Source organism: Pseudonaja textilis, chromosome 3 (assembly GCF_049901715.1).
Source record: "Pseudonaja textilis isolate UNSWEBS1 chromosome 3, rPseTex1.2, whole genome shotgun sequence".
NCBI classification, from domain to species: Eukaryota; Metazoa; Chordata; class Lepidosauria; order Squamata; family Elapidae; genus Pseudonaja; species Pseudonaja textilis.
In genome coordinates, this window is record NC_141992.1 from 129599938 (window position 1) to 129624724 (window position 24787).

The 24787-nt window shown below is 34.8% G+C and overlaps 1 protein-coding gene across 3 annotated transcripts in view; it reads left to right on the plus strand.

Moving 5' to 3' along the window:
• The window catches only part of ZCCHC2 (zinc finger CCHC-type containing 2), a 30420-nt gene extending 6935 nt beyond the window's left edge, over positions 1-23485 (plus strand). The window contains exons 4-14 of one of the 3 annotated variants that reach the window (XM_026701077.2): positions 1017-1088; positions 5558-5670; positions 8046-8140; positions 8970-9053; positions 9692-9749; positions 11663-11795; positions 13042-13106; positions 13972-14066; positions 17118-17246; positions 18663-20090; positions 21701-23485. In XM_026701077.2, the coding sequence (XP_026556862.2) occupies positions 1017-1088; positions 5558-5670; positions 8046-8140; positions 8970-9053; positions 9692-9749; positions 11663-11795; positions 13042-13106; positions 13972-14066; positions 17118-17246; positions 18663-20090; positions 21701-21771 (2343 nt within the window). In that variant the 3' untranslated portion in view covers positions 21772-23485. The remainder of the gene's footprint in view (positions 1-1016; positions 1089-5557; positions 5671-8045; positions 8141-8969; positions 9054-9691; positions 9750-11662; positions 11796-13041; positions 13107-13971; positions 14067-17117; positions 17247-18662; positions 20091-21700) is intronic. The other 2 variants (XM_026701079.2, XM_026701080.2) reach the window with 2 other exon arrangements.
• Positions 23486-24787: the final 1302 nt, after the last annotated feature.

The following is a 24787-nucleotide window of genomic DNA, read 5'->3' on the forward strand; positions in this document are numbered from 1 at the left end:
CAAAGACGTTTATCTGTGTTTTAGGTTCATAAGAGTCCAAAAGTTGGCTCTTGTAATATTAAAAATTAAGTTTAACAATTAAGATTAAAAGTGAGGAGATTTAGGATCAGCAAATAACAAATGGAGGGTTATTTTGGTGTAATGATTCAAGCAAACCCGCTAAAAAACAGGAGACCCACGAGTTCCCACCTTAGGTTCAAAGCCAGATCTTGAACCAGTCACTTTCTCTTAGCCCTAGGAGGGGAGCAATGACAATACCACTTACCAAAAAAACTGCATTGGCTTGCTCGGGCAGTATTCAAGAACATGATTAAATGAAGTAAAAAAGAAATGGATAGGCTATGGAATTCTTATGTGTAGCGATGATCACTAGTTTAGATCATTCTAAAAGATTAAATAAATTCATGGGGGTCTTAATGTTGCTAACTACCCTGGAAGCATGGCCCGGGATTAACAATAACCTCTCAAATTAGCATAGCTGCTTGAGATCAACAGCAGAGAAAGACTGCATGGTTGTGAACTTCTTCAATATATCAGGCTGGTCACTTTGTGTTAAGACTGCTGGACTAAACTAGTAAAGGGTTTCTTTTCATTTTTCGTGGGGTTTTTTTTATTCCTAAAATCTGTCTTAGTTACGGTATGAAATAGTCCTCAATTTACAACTGTTTGTTTAATGACCATTTGAAATTAGAACAGCATTGAAAAATGTGACTTATGACCATTTTTCACATTTACGACTGTTTCATCATCCCTGTGGTCACATGATCAAAATTTGGGTGCTTGGCAACTGGCATGTATTTATGATTATTGCAGTATCCTGGGTTATGTGATCACTTTTTGTAACCTCCTTACTTAACTATGTTACTTACATAATCAATTGCAATGATTCACTTAACTGTGGCAAGATATACCATAATATGGGCAATTTTGGGCTCAATTGTAGTAATGTTGAGGACTATCTGTATCTTAGTTTTATAGAAACAGAACTCTTAAAGGTTTTTTCCTTTTTCATTCAGGTAATCTGGTCTGATCATTCTGTATCCTGTGTAACAAAAACACACCAGGAACTACAAGAATTTCTCTTAAAGGTAAATATTCAAAGGCTTATGTATTAAAAGCTAGATGGCATGATGTTTTACCTCAAATTACAGTGGTAGATTGCTTTTGATATGCAGAGTTGATCTGCTAATCTATCAATCATTATTCATATATTCAATTTCTAGATGAATATATACAGGTGTTATAATTGCTTAGGAACTAATAAATTGTTTCTAGTGATACAAATATTATTCTAGTTGCAGAAAATCCTTTTTTCAACTTGTGCAAGAGTCAAATCAAATATTTTGATTCCACTTTGAACAAGTTATGCACATCAATCTATAATTTCCTGAGGTTTTGCGCTTGTGCTGATTTTACTGATTTTTTTTTAAGAAAAAAAATGTTGGGATAGTTGCAAAAAACTGAGTTGCATTATTGAAACCAATTGAAAACACAAAGAGAAAGAACACTTCTGCTCATCTAACTTATTTTTTATGTGCATGAGAACATAGAGCCAAGTACCATCATAGTTTAGCATTTTGTTACTCACATTGCTGACCATATTCTTCTGGACTAAAAATGCCCGTTTTCTGCCATTATTCTCTTACAATTGGTGTTTGAAGACATCTACCCCAAATATAAATATAATATTATTTTCAAAAATTAATAGTCTCTGATAAACCTGTGTTCCATGAATTTGTTCATCACTTGCTTAAACCATCCAATTGAGAGGTCATCCACATGTACTGTGGGAATTAACTCCGTAGATTAAGTGCTTAATCTTCCATTCAGTTTTTAACATCCTGATTAGTTTACTGTCATCCCTAAATTTGACAGCTCATGTTTATCTATACTTCAGAATGTTTTATGAACAAGTTAAAAAGCACTGGTCCCAGCACAGATCCCTAAAGATACCTACTTTTTATTTCCCTCCATTAAGAAAACTAACTCCGCTTTACTTTACTTTTCTTTTTTTAAGTTAGCGATCTATAATATATTTGAGTTCTCTTGTTCCATGACTGCTAATTTAATTGAGCATCTTTGAAGAACAACTTTGTCCAAGATGTTTTTAAAAAAAGATAAATTATTAATAGTTCTATCCACATGCCAGTTAATGCTCTTAAGTCTACAGTATAATAGGCTAGTGGGACAGGATTTACTTGATCAGAATTCATGTTGATTTACCTTAATTCTTGCTTCATATGTTGGTATTAGGTTACTGTATATTCTTATCACCCTATAATAGATTACTGGCCCTATAATTTTCCCAGATCCTCTTTGAATTCCTTTGAAAAATTGGCATCACACTGGCTACATTCCAATCCTTTTGCTGCTTGAGTGCAGTTTGAGAGTCAAGTAATTTATTGTTATTAGGAAGTCAGCATTTTCAAGTTATTTAAGAATTCTTTGATGGATTCTATCAGGATCTGGTGGTTTGTTATTTGTATTCTCTCAAGATGACTTAGAATTCAGATAACTATGTTACCTTAGTTTACTTTTGTTCTTCCAGTCTCCTCGCTTCTAAAAGTTACTATAAGCTTAGGTATCTATCCAATATTTTCCATACTAAAAATGGATAGAAATAATTCATTCAGTTTCCCTGCAGGCTTCATACTGTCTTCATACTGTAATGGCACAGCCACTTCTTTTATTGGTTTTCCATTTATATATATTGAATACCCTATATGCTGTAATCAATCATCTACCATGAAGAAAATCACACCTCTATCAATACTTCAGGACAATCTTCTATATAAAAGAGAACAAGTGCCACACTTGCAGGCACTTATAATGTTACCTAACTGGGTAATACAGTGTCTGCAAGCAAAAACCAAGCTCAGGGGGCATTAAAAAGACCACATCAAATATATTTTTCAAAATTCCTAGCGATTTCCTTAATATTTGGTGTATGCTGCTCAGATTCGCTCTGTGTGTGTACCCTCCTGCCATCTTAACACATCTTTTGACAAAACAGAATGTTTTACTCCTTTTTTGTTTTTCATTGGGGCAAGCTTTTCATTTCTTCATATTAAGACTTCTTAACTGTTAAGAGTTTCCTGAACCCTGCTATAAAGTCACCTCAGTCTCTCACTGGAACTTCAGTTATTGCATTTTGATAAAATCCTTGTGTATTATTTATTTAATTTATATCCCACTTTTATTATTTTTATGAACAATTTAAGGCAACAAGCATATCTAATAGTCCGTCTTTATATTTTACACACATCAACAACCCTTTGAGGCGAGTTGGGCTCTAAGAGAATGACTGACCCAAGGGGCTCTCATGGCTAAGGTGGGACTAGATCTCATAATGTCCTTGTTTTGAGCTAGATGCCTTAACCACTAGACTAAAAGGCTCTCTGGCCCTTTGACTTTTCCTTTCAGTCTTTTTATTTCACCAGTCCCCCCTTTTAAATCATTTCCTCTTTTGTAGCAAACTGTTACACTTGCTGCAATTTTTCTACTTCCATGTATTTTGAATGTCATAGCATTGTGTTCATTGTTTCCTGTTGGTTCTTCAACCCTTGCATCTTGCACCAGATGATGGTCACATTTTGGGATTAAGTTTAGTTTAGTTTTGAGACTATACATTCTAACGTACAGTCATTTGGGGTATCTGAAGAAATGGTTTCTTTATGATTTCTTTGTCATGATTTGAAGATGAATATACACATTCTGTATGAAGATAATTGAAATTTCCTATTATTACAACTTTTCCTTTGCATTTCTTCTCATTTCCTTGCACCATGTTAGGAACGTTCTTGACATTTTGATTAGGTGGACAGAAATATATCCCTAGATTTATCCCAAAGATGCTTTTTCAAGAGGCAACTGGACTTTGAAGAAGTGGATGAGAAGCGAAATGTCTTCAAAGAAAAAACAGAAAGTCCAGTTACCTCTTGAAAAAGCACTTTTGAGAAAACCATGACCTGGATGGCTGAGAATCTCCATAAACATCCTGAAATTTAATTTATCTTCTGATTAGATGTTGCCATTATGATGATTCTGTGAAAGTATTCAGCTTTTCAATATTTTATAGATCCATAATGTAAAGAACAATATCACCACCTGTATCTTTCCATGTATTTTCTGTTAGGTTGGATTCAGGAATGACTGAATTCTACTCTGTTCCACCTAGTTTCTGTCTACCCATTATATTTATGTTTTTGTTTACAATCAGACATGATAGTTTCTTCATCATGGTTCAAAGACTTACAGCACTGGCATAGTGGCATCTGTTATGTTCAAATGTTTTTGGCATTTGGTTTAGCTTGTCCTAGAATGTTGCTCCATGCTTAACAAAACTACATTCCTACTGCTGGCTCAAGTAGTTCACCCACACAGTTTCACAAGCGTTGCCTATCTAGTTGACCCTGCATGTGAAATAAATAGCATTTTTGAGAATGCTGTTTGGCAGCCCTGGAATTCAGTCTGCTACCTAGCAGCCTAGATTTGGCTTCCAGGAGTGACCAATTTTTCAGTGGCAGTAGTACCAAAATGGAGTATGTCTTCTATTTACATTCTAGCAACTTATCTAGACAGTGCACGACATTCACTCTATTTGCATCAGTCTAAAAAGTTATCAAGTGATTTGCATACCTGTCACAAATTCATTTTTCAATTTTTCTAAGGATGAATTATCCACAAGCAAAAGTTCTCTGTCTTTCTAGAGAAGCTTCTCTAGTACAACATACAGGTTTATCAGCCAAAAATTGTATTCCTCCTATAAAATGTATCTCTCTTTTCCTCACAATTACATTCTTCTCCCCAAGAGTCTTGTTGTTCTTAGTAGAAAGGTGCCTTGAAGGTGTTGTTTCCACTCTCTGTGACACTTATAAACATTTCCAGTAAGAAAAGTTGTGAACGGGAATGGGCTTGTTTTATGAGAGTCGAGAGCGCATTGCATGATGGATAAAGCCATGCTTTTGCCCCAAAGGCAGGTAATAAACTTGACATGTGCCCTAGCACATGGTCTCTCTCTCCCTCCCTCCCTCTCTCTTTCTCTCTCCACCAACACACACACACACACACACACACACAAAACTTCATAACATATTTTAAAGTGTTTGAATACTGGCTTCTTAACAATTCATCTTGGTATTTGGATATCTGGACATCGAATGTCAATATGCTTTGCCTTGCAAAACTCCATCTTTGCCCTTTTGTTCCTTATTCTCATCATAACTTATAATTGTATCTCCCGTTTCTAAAGATTTCTATCTGGGTGGGTTTCATCTTTCACTAAATAAAGATTCCATATCCTATTTTAGCGAATAAAGTTCAGTTGACTATTCTACCGCATACTGTGCATGTTGTGATGGCCTTTTCACCTTCGATATGCTGTATTACTAAGTATACTGATCTATTTAAATAAGAACAATTCAAATAATTGATCTGTGAATTTCTGGAATGAAGAAAGGAGTTCTAATAGGGTCAGTTAAATGTCATAATCATCCATCCATTTACCTATGATAAATATTACTTTTTCTACAATAATTAATAATGTGCCTTCCATCAGCTTCCAAAGGATCTTTCTTCTGAATCATTTGACAAGACTATTTTAGCGGCATTAAATCAGGGGTTACAGAAACAAGAAGAAAGGAGGCATTCAGACTTCGAGCCTATGATAAGGTAAAACTTTTGAGCAACGAATATAGTTATTTTTACTGTAAATTTATCTTGAATTCATCACTTCCTTTATTATGTATGTTGTTCAGTTAGAGATCTGAGAAATAAGCATTTTATATAGTCGTATTTAGTTCATTTACCTCAGGGTAAAGCAGTCTACTTTTTTCTCAATCCTGTCAGGTCCAACCGAGGTGACTTAATAACCAGAAGTTGTTGTAACTAATACTTAACATTCAGTGGGCATCAAAGTATCTATTCCTGATCCAGCTGAATATTTCTAACTGTGTTGAACATACAAGTGTTTAAATGTTGACCATATTTTGTATCATTAAACTATAATCCTTCTCCCTATTCCGCAACTATAGGCATCTTATAAAAGTTTCTACACAAAATCTGCAAAATTCCCAGTTGTGTGAGGCTTTGTCTTTAAAATAATATGCCTAGATATAGGATAATTTCTGTCCCTGTGAATGTAGATGATACTAATATAAGTGTGCTGGATGAAACATTTGAATTATACATATGTGGGCTTGGGTATTATGAAAACAGCATGGATCTAAATGGCTTAAGTCATTTAACATCTAGATAGCTGCTATTTCTTTTGGATCATACTATATGAGATTTTGTTCACATGGTTTCTGTAACATTTTATTATACAGAGATATTTAAAAGTTTGTGAACCCTTTTGATTTTTAGTATTTCAGCAAATAATATGATCAAAAACATATGTTTTCCACACAAGTACATAAAGTACATAAAACTACATAAAGAGAATCTGTTAAACACACGAATCAAAAGCATTATACTTGTGCATTAGTTTATTGAGGAAAATGATCCAAAGGACATATTTGTTTATGGCAAAAGGATGTGAACCTCTGGGATTATCAGTTCATTTGAATGGGAAATTAGTGCCAGGTGTTTCAAACAATGGAATGTTAATCGGGTGACTAGAAAGTCCTGCCTTATTTAAAGAACAGAATTCTGAGTATTCGCCATTAAAATCTGATCTTCATGATACAGGTCTATCAGTCTGTCATGGCTTCAATAAAACCGCTGTGAAGACCTTTCAGAAATAGTTAATGCTTACTAGATTGGAAAAGACTACAGAACTATTTCCAAAGATTTGGACCCCCATCTGTTCACTGCCACGCATGTCTAAATGGAGACAATTCAGCAACACTGTTACTGTCTGCAGCAGTAACCAAGATTAAACCAAGAGTGAGGGATTGCAATCCTCTGGGAGGCTTCAAAGAACCCCAGGGCAGGGTTTAAGGGATTAAGGACCTCTCTTGCATGGATAAATGTCAGTGTTCATGGGAATACCATTAGGAGAATCCTGGACAACAATCATTTGCATGGCAGTGTTGGACGAATAAAGCCAGTATTCTCCAAAAACAACATTGCTGCTCATCTACAGTTGATGAAAAACCATGAGAAGTCAGAAGACTATTGGAAGAATGTTTTGTGGAGAATGATACCAAAATAGAACTTGTTGGCTTGAATGAAAAGGGCAGTGTTTGATAAAAGGTAAACTTCTCCTTCCAGCATGAGAACCTTAGCTATGAAATGCAGTAACAGTATCCTAAGTTCGGCCTGCTTTGCTGCCTCTGAATCAGGACAGCTTGCCATCATTGATTGAACCATTAATTCTGATTGTACCAGCAAATTATATGGGATGATGTCAGAGTATCTGCCTGCCTGTGAATTGAAACTCAAGAAAAAGCTAATCATTACTGCCTAAAACACACACTTTGTACAACCAAAGAATGGTTAAAGCAAAAGAAAGTTAATGTTTTGAAATAGCCAAGTTAAGCCCTGACCTTAATCTTATTGAAATGTTGTAGATGGATAGTGGGCAGTACGTTCAAGGAACCCACCAGCATCCCCGAGTTGAAACTGTTTTGCAAGGAGGAAGGGGTTAAAAATTATTTCAAGCCGACATGCAGGACTGATCAACTGCTATTGGAAGCATTCAGTTGCAGTTATTACTGATCAAGGGGAAGGGGGAATACCACTTTCTAAAAGTAAGGGTTTGCAGATTTTTACCACACACAAATGTGTTTGGATCATTTTTCTCAATAAATGAACAAATATTTTTTGACTTGTTTATTGGTTTTTTTTAGTTGTAGGACTTATGCAGAGAACCGATAATGTTTTAGATCATATTTATGCAGAAATATTGAAAATTCAAAAAGATTCACAAACTTATAAACATCCATGACTTTGCCCAGAATAAAATCTCCTTTATTTCTTTCCAGTATTTCTATGTATCTGTTTATTTGCAATGGAGAAGTTTGATGCACGGTGGCATTTCTCCATGTTAAATATTAGTCTGAAATATATTCCTTTGTACATTTGATTTTTCTAATACATTTTAGGCAACTTTTTGCAAATACTTCCCCAGCTTTCCTCCAGAATCATAGAGTAAACAACTTCTTCCAGACTCTATCTTCAGAAGATTTACATTCTCATAGTAAGAAACTCTGATTTTTGTATTCTGTTATGAATTTGTACATAAGTTTCCTATTTTGAAGCATATTTGATTCTTATGCCAGTTAAAATAGGGTTTGAATGTTATCTCAAGTTGTTGATCGGTTCATTTTTATTATTATTGTTCTCGGTATATTATTTTCAGGTAGTTGTTAATGGATGGCATCTTTTAATTGTATGTATTGTAACTTGGCTCATGCAACCGATCTTTTTCACCTTCTGCAACCCTCTGGACCCAAAGTATCTTACTAGCATCACATTTCTGTTGAGTGCAGCATTTAGATTATACACTACTGTATGTATGGATAGGAAACAAAGACAAATGTTGGATGGTAGCATAAAAGGAGATTATGTTTCCTGAAATGATGGAGATTTGCAGTGAAGAGAAGTGAAAGAGAATAATAGAACGAACTACCTCCCATTTGCACAGCCATAAAACACAACCTTATTTGTTTATATTCTTTCTTTCTTTCTTTCTTTCTTTCTTTCTTTCTTTCTTTCTTTCTTTCTTTCTTTCTTTCTTTCTTTCTTTCTTTCTTTCTTTCTTTCTTTTATGCATTTATTCATTTAGCGCCCATCTTGCCTCGAGGTGATTATGGGTGGCTTATAGATACTGTTTATTATAAATACTGTCTTCCTGTGAGCATTGCATTGAATATTGCTAATAGCAGCCATTGATTTCTGCTGACGGCAGTTGTTAGAATTCACTTGCTCAAACTTCAGATGTTCAGGTTTTTGAAAATCCAGTTTATTGTTCTACTTAAGTATTTAAAATAATTATATTTTATTGTTTAATGGCTGTTACTCTTCAGATAACTACCAGTCTTCTCTGAAGACATCTAAGATGCCAGAACATTTCAAGGAGGATAGCTCAGAAGCCTCAAGCCAGGAAGAAGGTTTGTTCCAAGATTAAATGAATAGAGTTCTTTCTGAGTCATGTTTTGAGGTTTCTCAGTTAGGTATCTTTGCTTTGGAGAGGTGTAACAAATGATACTAGTATAAGATAGTTTCATATATATATATATATTTTAACCTTTTATCACCTTCCAATTTCTATTGTTTGCTACTACTTTTTTCTGTTCTTTTCATAGAGTTGCTTACATCAAAGGGTAATAGTTTGATAAATATGTATGTATGTTTTAAGTAGAAGATGCTCAAGTCTAAAAAGGTTTCAAAAGTAAAAACCAAAACATTACATAGTTCAGTTTTTTAACTAAGTGTTGGTTATACTGTGCCATCTGACTTGTATAGGTCTAGTACTTCATTTTAACCATATTGCAATGTTATGAACAAGAAAGTTACATTTACCAGAATAAATACAGGTACTTGTAAAAAATACTAATTAGCAATTGGGTTGATAACTAAGTTACTAAATGCATGACTTTATAGTACTTCTTCAGATATTGCAGTCATGATAATACACTCAAATATAATTCTGCAGTGTTTTATTTGAAGGAATTTGTATGATATTGTATAATAAAACCAGTATAATGTAGTATTTAACTAATAGCACAATACTTTATTTTCTATCTAGATATGATACAGCACCCAGTGATTCATAAGAAACATAATGGGAAATGTCCCATTGCTAAGTAGGTGTTAAATGTTTTCTTTTCATTTAAAACTAGTGTTTCATATTTGATTCATTAGGGGAATTTAAATTTCATAACTTGCTAAACCTGGATAAGTTTGGGAATTCTTAAAATAGGAGCTGTTATTATACAAATGATCTGACACTGTTCTACTTAATCACAATTGAGTCAAAATTTCTGTTGCTAAGTGAGACATTTGTTTAGTGAGTTTTGTCACATCTTACGACCTTTCCTGCCACAGTTGTTAAGGGAATCACTGCAATTGTTAAATTAGCAACATAGTTGTTAAGTGAATCTGGCTTCCCCATTGACTTTGCTTGACAGAAGGTTGCAAAAGGGGATCCCATGACCCTAAAATGCTACGGCTGCCATAAATCTGAGTCAGTTACCAAGCATCTTAATTTTGAACATGTGACCATGGGAATGCTGCAAAGGTCATAAGTATGAAAAATGGCCATATGTTTTTTTCAGGGCCATTATAACTTTGAGCTGTCACGAAATATACTGTTGTCAATTGAGGACTAGCTGTATTTAGCTTGTTTTCAATGTAATATATTATTAAAGCTATGAAATATTCTAGTAGTATTCTTTAAAATTGAGGAAATTAAATCAAATCCATCATTTCTATCAAAGTTAAAATTTTGTTCTGTAGAAATGTAAATTTTTATACATTTATACTCCACTTATGCTCTGTTCCAGGAACCTTTCTGGCTTTCATAATATCAAAAATGGCCTGGAATGCTACAGATACAACTAATTTTTTTGAATGGACATTAGTAGTTTTGAAAGTTTTATTCTGTTTAAAAAAACCTATCTTCACTCTATTGAGTTCTCAACCGAGAACTCCAAGTACTGCGTATTCTGTAATTGCAGAATATAAATTTAGACTGAGAATAAATGAATTATACTCAGTGAATCTTTTATTGTAAGTACTATGTTATTCTGTTAAATAAAATAATAATGCTCTGGAACTATGTGAGGCAATAAAGCCAATAAATCAGACAATTGGCTATGACATATTATATCATATTTTATATCAACCAAAGGAGACATAGGAACTTTTTCTCACCTAGCACATGGACTATAATGCTAGTGCATAAGGAAGCAAACTTTCCATGTTGTAGGCAAACAGAAAAACTTTGATGACTTTATATTAGTTGTATAATTTATACTGTACCATTCTACTCCGATAAACAAGTTAGCTAACAAAATTTCAAAGGACGTAAAGTTTAAAATGTACATTAGAATCAAGACTGAGTACATTGAGGCCTAATTTATCTCTTGAAAGTAGTTTTGAAATCTCACATTTACAAAAAAAAAATTTTGAACTGCTCTTTCGAGACTTTGCATCTCTGATAAGATAGACAATGGCTATAGCTGTGTTTCTTCAAATGGGCATCTACATACATAAAATATTTCTCTTTCCCTGATATTGGTGATTTCTTTTCAAAGGTGTTTCCTATGATGATATTTCAGGGCTATCCATATTGATTAGCGAAGCAACTATTGTGAATGAATGAGATCAGAGTAGGTCTACCATAATAAAGCTCAGTTCAGAATCATTATGAAATAATCTGCACAAGTCCAAATTTGTGTATGTACAGTTAATCACTCAAAGCTCTATAGTTAAAGATAAGCAGCGGTCACTTTTCTAGAGGAAAATATACTTTAGGTCTACAATTCTTAAATTGTTTGACCCAATTACCCTCTTGCTTAGTATCACATAATGGTCCCATTTAAAAAAAAAACCAAAAAAACCCCCAAAAGACAAATGTCTTGGCAGCAGTAGCCCTAAACTGGGTGCTTTCCCCCAGGATATGTCCAATTTATCCCCAGTAAGAACCACTGGTTTGAATGGTTGAAAAGTCAGCAATCTGTTTAATTATAGTTTCTTATTGTTTATTTTATAACAGCACTATTAATTCCAGATGTTCTTCAATGGATGGTTTTGACATAACACATGCTGAATATAATGGTGTAGCAGACTGGAGAAGAAAAGGCTGGGCTCTACAGCAGCATCCAGAGCATTGCACAATACTTGATCAGGTATTCTGTTTCTCTCATCCTAGAAAACCTGTGCAAGAAAATGACAGCAAAACTTCATATAAAGAGGCATATTTCTGAGACTTATTAAATTGATTGATTTCATTTTAAATATTAGCTTTTTTCCAGTAGAAGTTTGTCATCTCCTCTTTGGGAAGATAATTCAGATAACTTCCCACACTATTTTTTTATACCTGTAACTTGGGTAGGAGATGTTTGCAAATTATTTCATAAGAAAGAAAAGGAAAGTAGGCTAAGTTAGAATGAAAGCAGAGGCATTTCAATTTGTTTCCTCTTTTTTTGCTAGCAAGTTAACACATATGTGGATCTTTTTCTGTTGTTTTTTAACTTGGGCAGCACTATTTCTTATCTGACAGTGGGGGACCTCTCCCCCAACATAGTTAATTCTCATATATGGTTTATGGATTTTATGGTGCCTATATCTCTATGAAATTAGATTGCTATGGCTATCGTCCAGTGTTCTAAGAAGCTAAATGATTCCTATAATCTTCCATTTCACTAGCAATTACTTGAAGCTATAAAACCTTCTTTTGTGTTTTCTCTTGCATAGAACTGCAATTTAATCAATAAGTTTACTATATATAAATGTTGAATTAATGAATATCCAAAGAGATTGAATTTTATTCTGAAACTATATGTCCAATTAATATAAATAAATAGTACACCTGGGCAGTATTAAGTATATGACCTGGTGATAATTCACCTAGAAGCATATGATGGGAATTGTTGTTTCCATGAAAGCACTGATTACTGTTGAAGTTTTTATAACTATTTACTCTGAGATAGTACAGTGTGGTTTATCTTTCTGATGTGATTAAATTTATATCAAAATTATAAGGAGTTTAAACATATTAAATGAAACACAATCACTCTTCCGTTCTTCTTACACACATATATTCTATGGCTGAACTGCTTATCTTATATGGTATATGAGACATATACAAACATGTTACAAACCTCAGCCTCAAAAATGACACCCAACTTTTGTTACTCAAAAATAGAAGGGTGACTTTCAAAGATTGAAAGAAGAGAAATGATATTATGTGTCTTAAAGTGACACATAAAGATACTATGTATCATTGTTTCAGATTGTGTCTAAATCCTCTAGTACTGGTATGAGAGGGTGAAATCTTTCATTCGTATAATACAAAGTAACCAAAATGACAGTGCTAAATTCTTGGGAGGCTTACAGCTGCTTCTAAAGTAATCTGTTGTTTATATCATCTAGCATGCGGGAGAGAAAAGGAATTTGCCTGTATTAAACAAAAAGAAAGGAAAACAGCAACCAGAAAAGTAGGTGTTAATATTATTTTTAAAAGAAACTGAATATTGTTTAAACATTTTCCGCAAATATGCCCGGTATCCCTGGAATCAACTATATTACTCTCTGTTACTAAAAACTGAAAGTTAATAAGTCAGACAAGTGTGGTTGATAATCTTGATTGCTAGCAATATAAGACATGAATGCATATTAAGAGTAGCATGTGCAAAATTGATAAATGTAACTTTTTATTATAATTGTAAGTAATAGGATAGAGTAGATGTCTGAATAAACATGAGGATTTGCTATTGTTAATTAGTTAATAAAAGTTTGAAGAGTTAGTATATTTTTTTAATTTTTAATATTCCCTGTGGGCAAATTGATGTTCCATTGCAGAAATAACTGAATGACCTTACGTTATTTTTCATAATTCTGAATAACTTAGGTTTTGCAATTTGATGGCTTTACTGTTGGGATGAGAATTGCCTGAAGAATTTCATTGCGTTTGTTTGGGGCTTTGACAGATTGGTTATTGTAGAATTAACCATCACTGAACTCTTTTCAGATACTTATTACCACTGATTCATGACAAGCCATCAGGTTTACATAACATATTAAGTTTTATTTATGTGCCTTAGTTCTGATAGTTCCAATTATGTAGCATCAATAAGAAAAGATAGGACCAGAATAGATGGGTACATATTTCTAATATTTTGGAGCTTCTGGGCAGGTTTGCCATTGTTAAAAAAAAGTATTGGAGAGACATGTTCTAATCACAGACTGGATATCATGCCATTTTAGACATTCACGAGTTGATAGTAGATGTTTAGAATGCATGGTTCCATGAAGATAATTTTATGCTTATCCTTTTAATTAATATTTTTGATCCCTGTACAGAGATAAAATAAAGAGGACTGATTCCAGACTAACCATGAGAGCCAACTATGTAAGAGTTGCAGATGCTCATCACCTGCATCCAGGAACAGCAAAAGGTACAAAACACTCTTCAAATACATTAGAGATTATTTTAATATTCTTCTTTGATTTATGTAGTGGGTAATAAGCCTAGAAAATATGCAGCACAATACTATTATTTGTGGAATAGTAAGGGATATAGCAAGACGTATAGAGATGCTGTTAGTCAGAGTTTAGTTTAATTCATGTATATGCTCTTTCAGTATGAGTCACCTTTGTGCAGTTCTCCATATGGATTCTGCACGGTTCATGAGTCTACTTGGCATATCAGGGAACTCTGTGGCCCACAATCTTTTATTAAAGCAGGAATGTTTTTTGTTTTTCGTGTATTTCTATTCTGCTTCTTTTTAAATAAATAATTCAAGTGGGCAAACATACCCACTACAATGCTTCTTCCTCCTCTTATTTTCCCCATAACAATAACTATGAGAAATGGTTGCGCTGAGAGTGTATGACTAGCTAAAGTCACTCATCATATCTCTTTGAACAGCAAGCCACATGCCCATTTTCTTTCTGACTGCTATGACAGCGGTGACTTGGAGAACTTAGAAGAGAACATTTCCTATTGAATTCTTGAACTCCAGCTTATTTATTAGAAGACTTTTCCTTCTATTTTTCTAAGACAGAAATCTTGTTTTCTTTTTAATCAGTGATTTCAATGGTTGTGTACCCAAGCCATAATAGGAGCAGAGTTTGCTTGGAAAATGCCATTAGTGTCAAGATGGTAGTAAATAAAGTGCCAATTTTGTATGGTCACAATCTGTATTTTAATGAATATGACTAAGAAAAAGTAAACAAACTGAGATACATATTGCTCTGTGTGAGCCTTTGTTCTGGAACAGGGCTTTGATAACATCTAGCATCAAGAAACTTAATTTACTATCCAACTTATCCTCCAGTTTCTAGCCAAACCACCTGTTTTCAAAAGAATAAATAGAGATGTCAGCGTTCCAGAAAACCTCAACTCTAACCAGTAACTCTGAGACAGACATCTTCTCAAAAGTTCCTTTTATTAGAGTAGTAAATGGCACATCTGGGAAATCCTGAATTTGAAAGTTCTGGGTTTCCCTTCAATAAGTAAAATATTACAAATCCACCCGCAGCATCCCTTATTGTATCACATGCCCCAATCACCATCCATCCCAACATGAGTCCCCTCAACCACTCCTCATCCAGGTGCAGAAATAACATGACCTTGACTTAGAAGAAGAATGCTATTATGTCTAACCACATACAATCCAAGAAATTCCCCCTCTCCCATTTCCCCAGGCTCAAGAATGTGGCAGTGTGGAAGTGTCTGATGCTAATATGGCTTCCAAAGCTGACTAGAGATTCAAATTATTATTCTAACTTCATAAACATCAGCACCTGAAATAATAAAATGTATCAAGCCTCTATAAGAATCTTGAGAACCAAAAATATACTTTATTTGAACTGCTATATAATTCTCTCAGTTCCTTTTCTTGTGAAAAAAGTTGACTGGGTTTTTTTATAAGATTTCTTTCTTGCTCATTAGTCTTAAAACATCTCTTCAAGATTTATTCTCACCTTTCCTTGAGCCAAAATATCTTAAGTATGGCTGCCATAGGTATGCCTATAATTGAGAAATGATCTGGGGGGGAAAACTGTCAGACCATGCTTCCCACAATACACATTTGATGGATTTTCAAGAAATAATGTAGCATTTTGCAGAATTGTCATTTGAAATATTTTGACTAGCCAATAGAAGCAAGACTGCATATAGTCCAGGGGTGTCAAACTCAAGGCCGGTGGCCCACAGGGTTGATCTGGAAATAGCAAAGGACCGGCCCACAGGGCTTCTGCTAGAAAAATGGGGCACAGATGGGGCATGCTTTTGGCTTCCGGAGTCTTCCAAAAGGCCTTCCAGGCCCAGAACGGGGCGTTCAGAGTGGTCTAGGAGGTGTTTTAGGCCCAAAAAGGAGGCTCCAGAGTGCTCCAGGAGGCCTTCCAGGCCCAAAACTGGGACTTGGACTCAGAAGGTTATAAAACGGAGGAAAAGTAAAATATTGTACCTTTCAGACTTGCAGCATTCTGCTACTGTAGCCTATGTGAACAATCTTGTAGTTCTAATCTTCCTATGAAATCAGTTTCTTGATCTGGTCTCTCTCTCATAAGGTGATCAAGTAGATCAAGTAAGTATTAAAAAAACAAAATCACAGAAATGTACGCCTCCCTATTTTTATAAGTTTATAAAACCATGTCTGCGGAGCTGCTGTCCTGTGTCATGCCCCCCATGGCCACACCCCCACTGGCCCTCCAAGTTCAAAGCCAATCCTGGTGTGGCCATCAATGAAATGAGTTCGACACCCTGAAAAGGTTTGCTTACCAGTAGTATATGCTTTTCTCATGATCATTCACATAGTCATGCAACTTGTCATTCTTTCCTGCTGCAACTATTTAAGTACTTGAAGAAAAGTTTTGCATCATAACTGGAAAGGATCATATATGACGTTATCCTTTTTCAAAGAAAAATAGTCATGTGCAGACTTTTAAACGGGACCAAAATGTGTCTACTCCTGGACTAGAGTTTAGTGGGTACAATCTCTGTGGAAACATACAAATCATAAGTTAAAAAGCAGGAATCTGAACTCTACCAGGATCAGAATATATCATGGAGTTCAGAATTTATTTTCAAGACCTAATTAAAGACTGCATAATATTAGCATTAATTTTTTTTCCTGAATAAAAGGCATCTATGTTCCTTAAGATTGCTTTTCAATTATGGGAATTACAAAAGCCTTTTTGTATGTTGAAGTTTGGTTGTCTGGGGTGAGAAAGCTAAAAAAAATCTAATTGGTACATCTAGATTTCTTTAGTAAAAAATAGGTTTTAGAATTTCACCCATGGATTATATATATTGTGACAATAATTTTGTGCAGTCAATGGTTTTTACATTTTGATGTTAGATTATATTTTTTGTTTATTGGCTGCAATATACAGAGAATTGGTGCTTGGGTAGCAAGTAAAAATGCAGAAAACCCCAAGTTAATTTGCATATTACTTAGTGGTGTTTAGCAGTAATCTTGCTGTTATGACATCTTTTCTAGATTCAAATTTAGACATTACAATTGGAAATGACACATGTGGAGAAACCTCTTCAGAGAGTTACAGTTCTCCTTCTAGTCCACGGCATGATGGAAGGGAAAGTTATGAAAGTGAAGAAGAAAAAGACAGAGGTTGTATTTTTGTATTTAAAATAAGAACATTCAGAATCACTTTAGTATGCTGCTTCTTTAATTTGGTTTTGTGTCCTCAAGTGACAGTCATCAGGAATAGATTTCAATAATTTCATTGATGAAAGTTTACAGCATACAGTTATATACAGTAAGTTATAGATGAGAATGCAAGAAACTGTATTCTATACATAGGATGAGAATTACATGTGAATCATCCTTCCCTCTCCCTTGTCATTGTAGAAGTAATAATAGTTTTGATAAAACAAAGCATATTTAGAGAAGTTCCTATAAATTGTAACAAATCTTGCAAAATGCCCAAATTTAATCTTGACTTATCTGTGGAACCATGTTCAGGGTGTCATCAAAACTTTTTGCTCACAGAGCATGCGGTTGCTGCTCTGTATAGCTCCATCTTTTACATCTGCTTCTTAAATCAGTCTATTTCTTCCCTTAATGTTGTTGAAAAAAAAAGAGGGGGAGAAGGTAAACTTAAATGTATCCTATAATCATAATCTTTGTGAGAAGTAGGCTTTTAACTTTGTTAAAGATCTTTATTTTTCCAAAGTATGTAATCATTTTTAATCATTATTTTTTCCAAAATATGCTTATTTTTTTAAAAAAAAACCATACATAACTAATTTCCAGCTTTCCCACTGGGAAGTTAATAAATTACAGGTGGATAAGGCTACTAATCAAGATAACTATTCCTTACAGTAACCGCATCAGAATGGCTTTCAGCACTAGCTATGGGATGTGAGTGGAAATGAGGATGATGTAATCAAATCCTGCTTATAGTCTACTGAGAAGCATTAACTTTACTGTAATGAGGACAGGCTTTTGGTGTGACACAGCCTAACCATTTTTAATAGCCCATTATGAATGTAAACCAGTTGATTCAAATAATTGTTTTGAACTCAGAATGGGAGCATTTTGAATTCAAAAATATTTAAACCTGAAACATTTTATATCTGATTGTTATTAAACTACCTCATGTTAAACTATTCTCATTCCCCAAAGCGAAATCAAGTAAGATGAATTTAGAATATTTAGAATATTTAGAATAAATAGAATGCAGTTAGTAAACTTTCCTCAGCATTGAAAATGTATCTTTTCCATATATCTGTTAGCTGTTATTTCAAATACACAATTTTCATATAGTTGTTCTCTACAATTGCTTTTTATAACATACAGTTTCCCTTTAAAAAATAATAGTAATTTGAAATACCAGGTTTATTGATCAGTTGTAAATGACACCTATTATATTGATGCAGGCTTTTACAACTCTGTATTTTCTATTATTATTGACTTCTAATATTTTAATTACTATAAAAATTGTACTTTCAAAAGTAATGTTTTTATCTTGGGAACATTGTTTTTCTAGACATCTGAATATCCTGTGTAATGCCTTTTTCACAGACACAGACAGCAATTCTGAAGATTCTGGGAATCAAAATGTGCTGAGGTTTACTGAATATGGTGCTACGGACCTCAATAAGGCACCAACACAAATTTCAGTGACCTCAAACAACAAAAATACTGTGGAGGATCCTTTGAGTTCACAGTTTCCACACATTTCATTTATGCCTGCCCTGCACTGTGTTGTGCTCAATAGTGCTCAGAAGCCTGAAACAGTAGTGCCACCACCTATATCTGCTGATGGGAAAACTTTGGGAATGGTAGTTGCTAATTCTGCTCCTGTTGGAATGGGATCTTCGGTTGAATCTGAGAAACACATTGAACTTATGTCTTCCCCTTTGCCAGCCACATTTTTCCCATCCGCAGTCCAGTCTGGTAGTCCTGCCTTGCAGTTAGCGATACACAGAATGAAAATATCTTCACCGCAGGCATCATCTGAAAATTGTGGAGTTAATGGACCCCAGCAACAAACTGGAAGCTTAAATATTGGATCACCAAACACTGCCTTTATTCCAGTCCACAGCCCAGGTAGTTTTACAGGAACTCCCGTTCCCACAGCAGATCCAGTCTCAAAATCTGTGTCGCATGTGATGGGCTTAAATCAAATGGTGCCTCATGTTGATGGAAACACAGGAGTGATCCCTCAGCCTCCAAATCTAAAAGTAGTGGTTCCTGCAACTGGGCTCTCCACAGCACTTCCACCAGCTCCTTTTACTGTACCAGTAAGTCTTCATGCTACCAACGTTTTGCCTAATCAGAGTACAACAGTGCTGAACACTGTGGCATCAACGCCACCATCTCCAACAACAGGTCTTTGTGTTAGTCAAGTGCAGCCCACTATTCCTCCTGCAATACCGACCCACACTCCAGGTCCTGCACCTAGTCCAAGCCCAGCTTTAACACACAGCACTGCCCAGAGTGACAGCACATCCTATATTAATGCTGTTGGGAATACTAATGCAAATGGGACACTGTTGTCCCCGCAGCAATTGGGATCTGGGCCTTGTGGCTCTTGTGGTCGTAGGTGTAGCTGTGGCTCCAATGGAAATCTTCAGATTAACAGTTACTTTTATCCTAATCCAATTCAAGGACAAGTCTACAGAGTTTCACCTTTCTTCCATCTGCCCTTTTGCAATGGGAGCTACCTCAGCCAAGGACATCAGACCAATGGAACACAAATTCCTTATTTCTTCTCTCGGGGCCCATATTCAATGCATGATCCAGTAATGGGGAGCCAAATCAACTATGGTATGCAGCAAATGGCAGGATATCGGGGGTTTTATCCTGTGTATCAAGCTTCAAATGTAGTTGCCAGTTCTAATGGATCAGGTCCCAAGAAGAATGGGAATGTGTCCTGTTATAATTGTGGTGTTACTGGGCACTATGCACAGGATTGTAAGCAGTCATCTATGGAAGCCAGTCAACAAGGTAATCATAGCACCCAACACAGTTGCTTCTGAGTCTACACAGTTTTTGTTATTGGCCATGTCATTCTCATTCTGCTATCTATGGTTTGTATGTCTGTGTATGCATGTACGACTGACTGTTAACAGAGGTGGGCAGCCTGCAGCCTCCAACCACTTTGCTGAAAATTTAGCAGAAAAGACTGACAACTGCCAGTCACTTTCTGCTATTTTAAGGATTGTTTTGATGTTTTAAGCCTTCAAATAGGCATAAGACATTAAGATAAACTCTACCCCAGAAAAAAGTGAAAAGTTGTCAAGGAGGGGAAACCTGGCAAATTGTGTCTCTGCCACATGTCCCTTAGCATTGTAAATAAACAGTGCAGTCCCTAGGCACAGAAAATCTGATTGGGAGGAATATAAAATCACTACATACTTTTATGTCTTGGGTCCAAGTATCTATTTGGAATTGGTTCAGAATTACATTGCTTCAACAATAACATATTGGAATTCATGGATAGCTAGGCACCATTTCTGTTAACCTATTCACTGATAACCATAATGCAAAGCAAACAAAAATTTAATGTATTTCTCAAGTTGCTAACAATTATGACGCCAAAATTTCATAGGTATAGTCAGAGCAGTCAGGCAAAAACATCCTAGCTTTTAAAAGTAAGTCACATTTGTTATACGTTATAAGCTTATTTTTTAAAAAGAGCATATTTTTATATTAATGCATAGATTTTGTTTTCTCTTCCCTGCAAATGTGACTGATCAGAGATATTTTCAGAAAAACAAAATTACCTTAAATACGTAGGTGTGAATTAAACCATTAAAAGCAAGGGATGTTATTAATTTTATACTTTAATTCTTTATATTTGTAATTGTAAAGTATATCCATTTTCATATTTATTATTATTTTGTTTCTGTTGATACTTGACTACTAAGCACTAATTTTGTAAGCTGATATCTGGAAGATATAGTTGCTAGAATAGCCCCCATTGCATAGTTAAGTCCATCCAAGGATTTTGAAGTTGTTATAAGTTCATTTGGATGTCCTGCTGAGTCAAGACAGCTTTCCCTCGCTGACTACATTATGCCCACCATAATGTTTGCTGCAAGTAGTTCAGGAATTTTTGCTTGGTGGAAATAAATGGAGATGAACAGATATTAATTTTCACCCGTAGTTGTGGAAATGCATAACTTTCAAATAATAGCTGATGAAACTGCCTGACTTTCATGATACATAATTAATCTTAATCATAACCCAAATGTTAGGTGGCAAAACAGAACAGGAAGTTTTAGGTCCTCTCTAATGCTACATGGGAGGATGGGGAGAAGAAGCATGGGAGCCAGAGAACACTATATTCTAAGTTTATTCTCAAAGCTAAACCAAGATTTGGTATTATGTCTGACTGTAGCCATTCATTGTGTGTTTATTTGTTTAGGAGAAACTTTGAAAGATTTTCCTTTAAAAATAAACTGATTTCTACAAAGGTTATTTACATGTGGAATTTCTTTGGGATAATAGTATAGCATTTTTGGAAGAGAGTATTCACCTTGGGTTTTTGTAGCTTTTCTCATAACTTTATGAAGTTTAAGCAGTGACTTAGTAAGTTCTTTTTCCTATTCTAGGCACTTACAGATTGAGATATGCACCTCCTCCCCCACCCCCTTCTAATGATACGTTGGATTCTGCTGACTGAAACCAAGTAAACATTGCCTACATACCAAAATGAAGTTTGAGAAATCTGGGAAATTCTTTGGATTTGAGAGATTCATTGTGTGTGTTTATGTTTTGTTGCATTTTTTTTCATTGCTTGTGAACATCTGTTCTAATAGAAAAGAAGAAAGCAGTTTTACTCCTGGTCTGACTTGCATAAAGCATGTTGCTATCTCAGCCAACCATTCATTTGAATTAATTGACTTTTGCACTGAAGACTTGAGAGAGGCGTTGTTTACTGCATTTTTTAAAAGATCATTTAATCTCCAACTACACTGGTGAACAGCCATACGGTTAAAAGGAGAAACTGGGTTATGTTCCCAAGTCATGTTTCCTTTCCCTTCTCTTGTCTTAATGCTGCTAGTCTTCTCTCCTATCCTTGCTGAGTGTACCTGTCTCCATGGGACTGAGTAGATAATCAGCTCATTAATTCTAGTAAATCCTACATTTGTGAATTGATGGGGTATTGCTTGCTCTCTTTGAGAGAGATTACCATTTACAATATATGTACGGTTCTTTAATGTGCCTGAACACAAAAATTGGATGGGGAACATTTAAAATAATACGATCTTTAAAATTTCTGACATAGAAATACATCGAACAATTTCACATTGGTTTGCAGTTCTTTCTAAAACCTGTTAGGTTCAGAATAAAAAATTAAAATGAATGCCTTCGCTTATGTCTGCATTTGTAATGGATATTGGCAGCAAGTATCTTTATTAACCTTTCAACCTTGTCAGTATAAAAGACACACAAATGGGGTGTTAAATGTTTTTAACATTACTCCCCTGAAGTTACTACAGTGTTGTGTTTAGAATGTAAATGGTATAGCATTTTGGACAAAAACCTGTGTGTATTCTAAAAATCTGTTGAATATTTGTATGCTAGAAAAAGTCTACCAAATAGCGATGTCACTTTCTTATGACAATTTACCACTGTGTGATCACAATATAATGTGAAAAATTCCAATGAGTGTGAAAATTGATCATGTTAGTGTCATATTGCTAACTTCATTGCTGCTGTATTTTATTTCTCAAAGCCAACTTGTACTAAATTGCACTGAGTTTATCTGGAAGAAACCTTTTGACTGTTTAAATCAACACTGAATTACCACCGTATATGTGTATCTCCATGTACCACAATTCATTAAAATGTAGATTTTACTTTTTTAAAAATTAGATATGCAGCAGATGAATTACCAGTCAGAACATTTTGATTCATTCTAATTGCTAAACAAACTTGAAGAAACTTGATTTGTTACATTTATTCATAGATAGCATTTATATTTATAGCACCAATATATTTTGAAAGTAAAGAAGAATAAAAGGGTAGAAGAGAGCTTTAATTTAAAGGAAATTAGTATAGGAAATTATTTTGGTTAAAAATTATTTGCGTTGGGTATGTTGGACCATATTTAAGTAAAATGACTGCTTCTGGGTTCAAGAAAGGTGTAAAGCACCAGTGAACTTGCATTCTCATTTATCTTCCAGTTTACTTTATGGAACTTATTTTGTGATTTAAGATACTGTACTGTAAATAGGAAGTATGTTGCCTTCCTCTTTATTTGTATGTTTACCATATACTTTGATATTTGAAATGTTATGTACTGGAAAGGTCACTTATATTTCTAGAACAGATTGGATTTTATGCAGCATTTTTCCTTGAATTAACAGCAATAAAAAGAGAAAAAAATCGTATTTTGAACATAATGCATTATTTATGAAAGAAGTTGCGCTGGTTTACCCATTTCACGATTTCAAGTTGGGAGTTCATTTAGTTTGCTCCAAACATCTCTAATTTGAATAGAACTTTCTTGAGTGTTTTAGGGATACACAGGAAGAAATAACCTATTTTTCCATTGCCTCAAATTATTTCCAAAAAGAAGGTTTGGCTCTGAATGTACAAGGAAAACAAACAATGTTGGGTCCCATATCCCCACGTACAGATTACTAAGGTCTGTGTGATAGTTGTCATCCCATCAGTGTTCTCACACCATTCTTTCTCTCAAATAATCCTGCTACATTGCAAGGATGTGTACCACATGACTTGTTATAATGGGTAGGTCATACAAATCAAATGTTAAAAACATTGGTTTTAGATTGTGGAAAAGGGATCTTGGAAAAACAAGTGTGCCAAACAAAAATTTGCCATACATCACAGTATTGTGTGTCAAAGTTGACTCAGCCTTCCGTCCTTCTGGGGTCAGTAAAATGACCCAGATTGTTGGGGGCAATATGCGGACTCTGTAAACCGCTTAGGGAAGGTTGTAAAGCGCTGTGAAGCAGTATATAAGTCTAAGTGCTACTGCTATTGCTATCACCATATCATCTGACCTGCAGCTTTCATATGTAGTATTTGCAATAAATGTGACCCACATTGAGCCATGGGGTGTAATAACAGCATCAAGAAAAGAGTTCTCTTACACAGAATGCTATAACAATCTATATGCGCTTATTTTTTCCGCAGATCAAGAATTCGCTGCGATCAACACCCTTGAATTAAAAGGGATGATCTACAGTTTCTCTTATAAATAATATTTTCTCCCAGAGAAGCAGTTACATTTTTCAAATTGCCTTGGATCAAAACAGCTCAAGAGATACTTTCTCTCACAGGTCCTTTATTACAATTGGCAAAGAAATGACTCTTGACAGTTCCAAGGCAACTTATTTTTTTCTCAGAGTTATATTCATCGTTGTAAGCCCTTCTCAGGCCATGGAAGAATTGCTGCATTCACTGTTTCTTAATTAATCTCTTCTTGCTATCCTGTTTAGTAGCGCATTTTAATAATTTTACTTGGATTTTATTATGTAAACATATAATTGACAAAGTACTTTTGCTAGCTTGCTTTTTTAAAGGTAAACTGCAAAGGGAACAGGGTTTTTTAAAGAGGTAGATAAACAGCATAAATAAAACAGTAAATAAAGTGTAGTTGCTGGCCGGAATGGTATTCAATTGTAGACCAGGATTTACTGACTTCAAATAAGAACACAATTAAATTA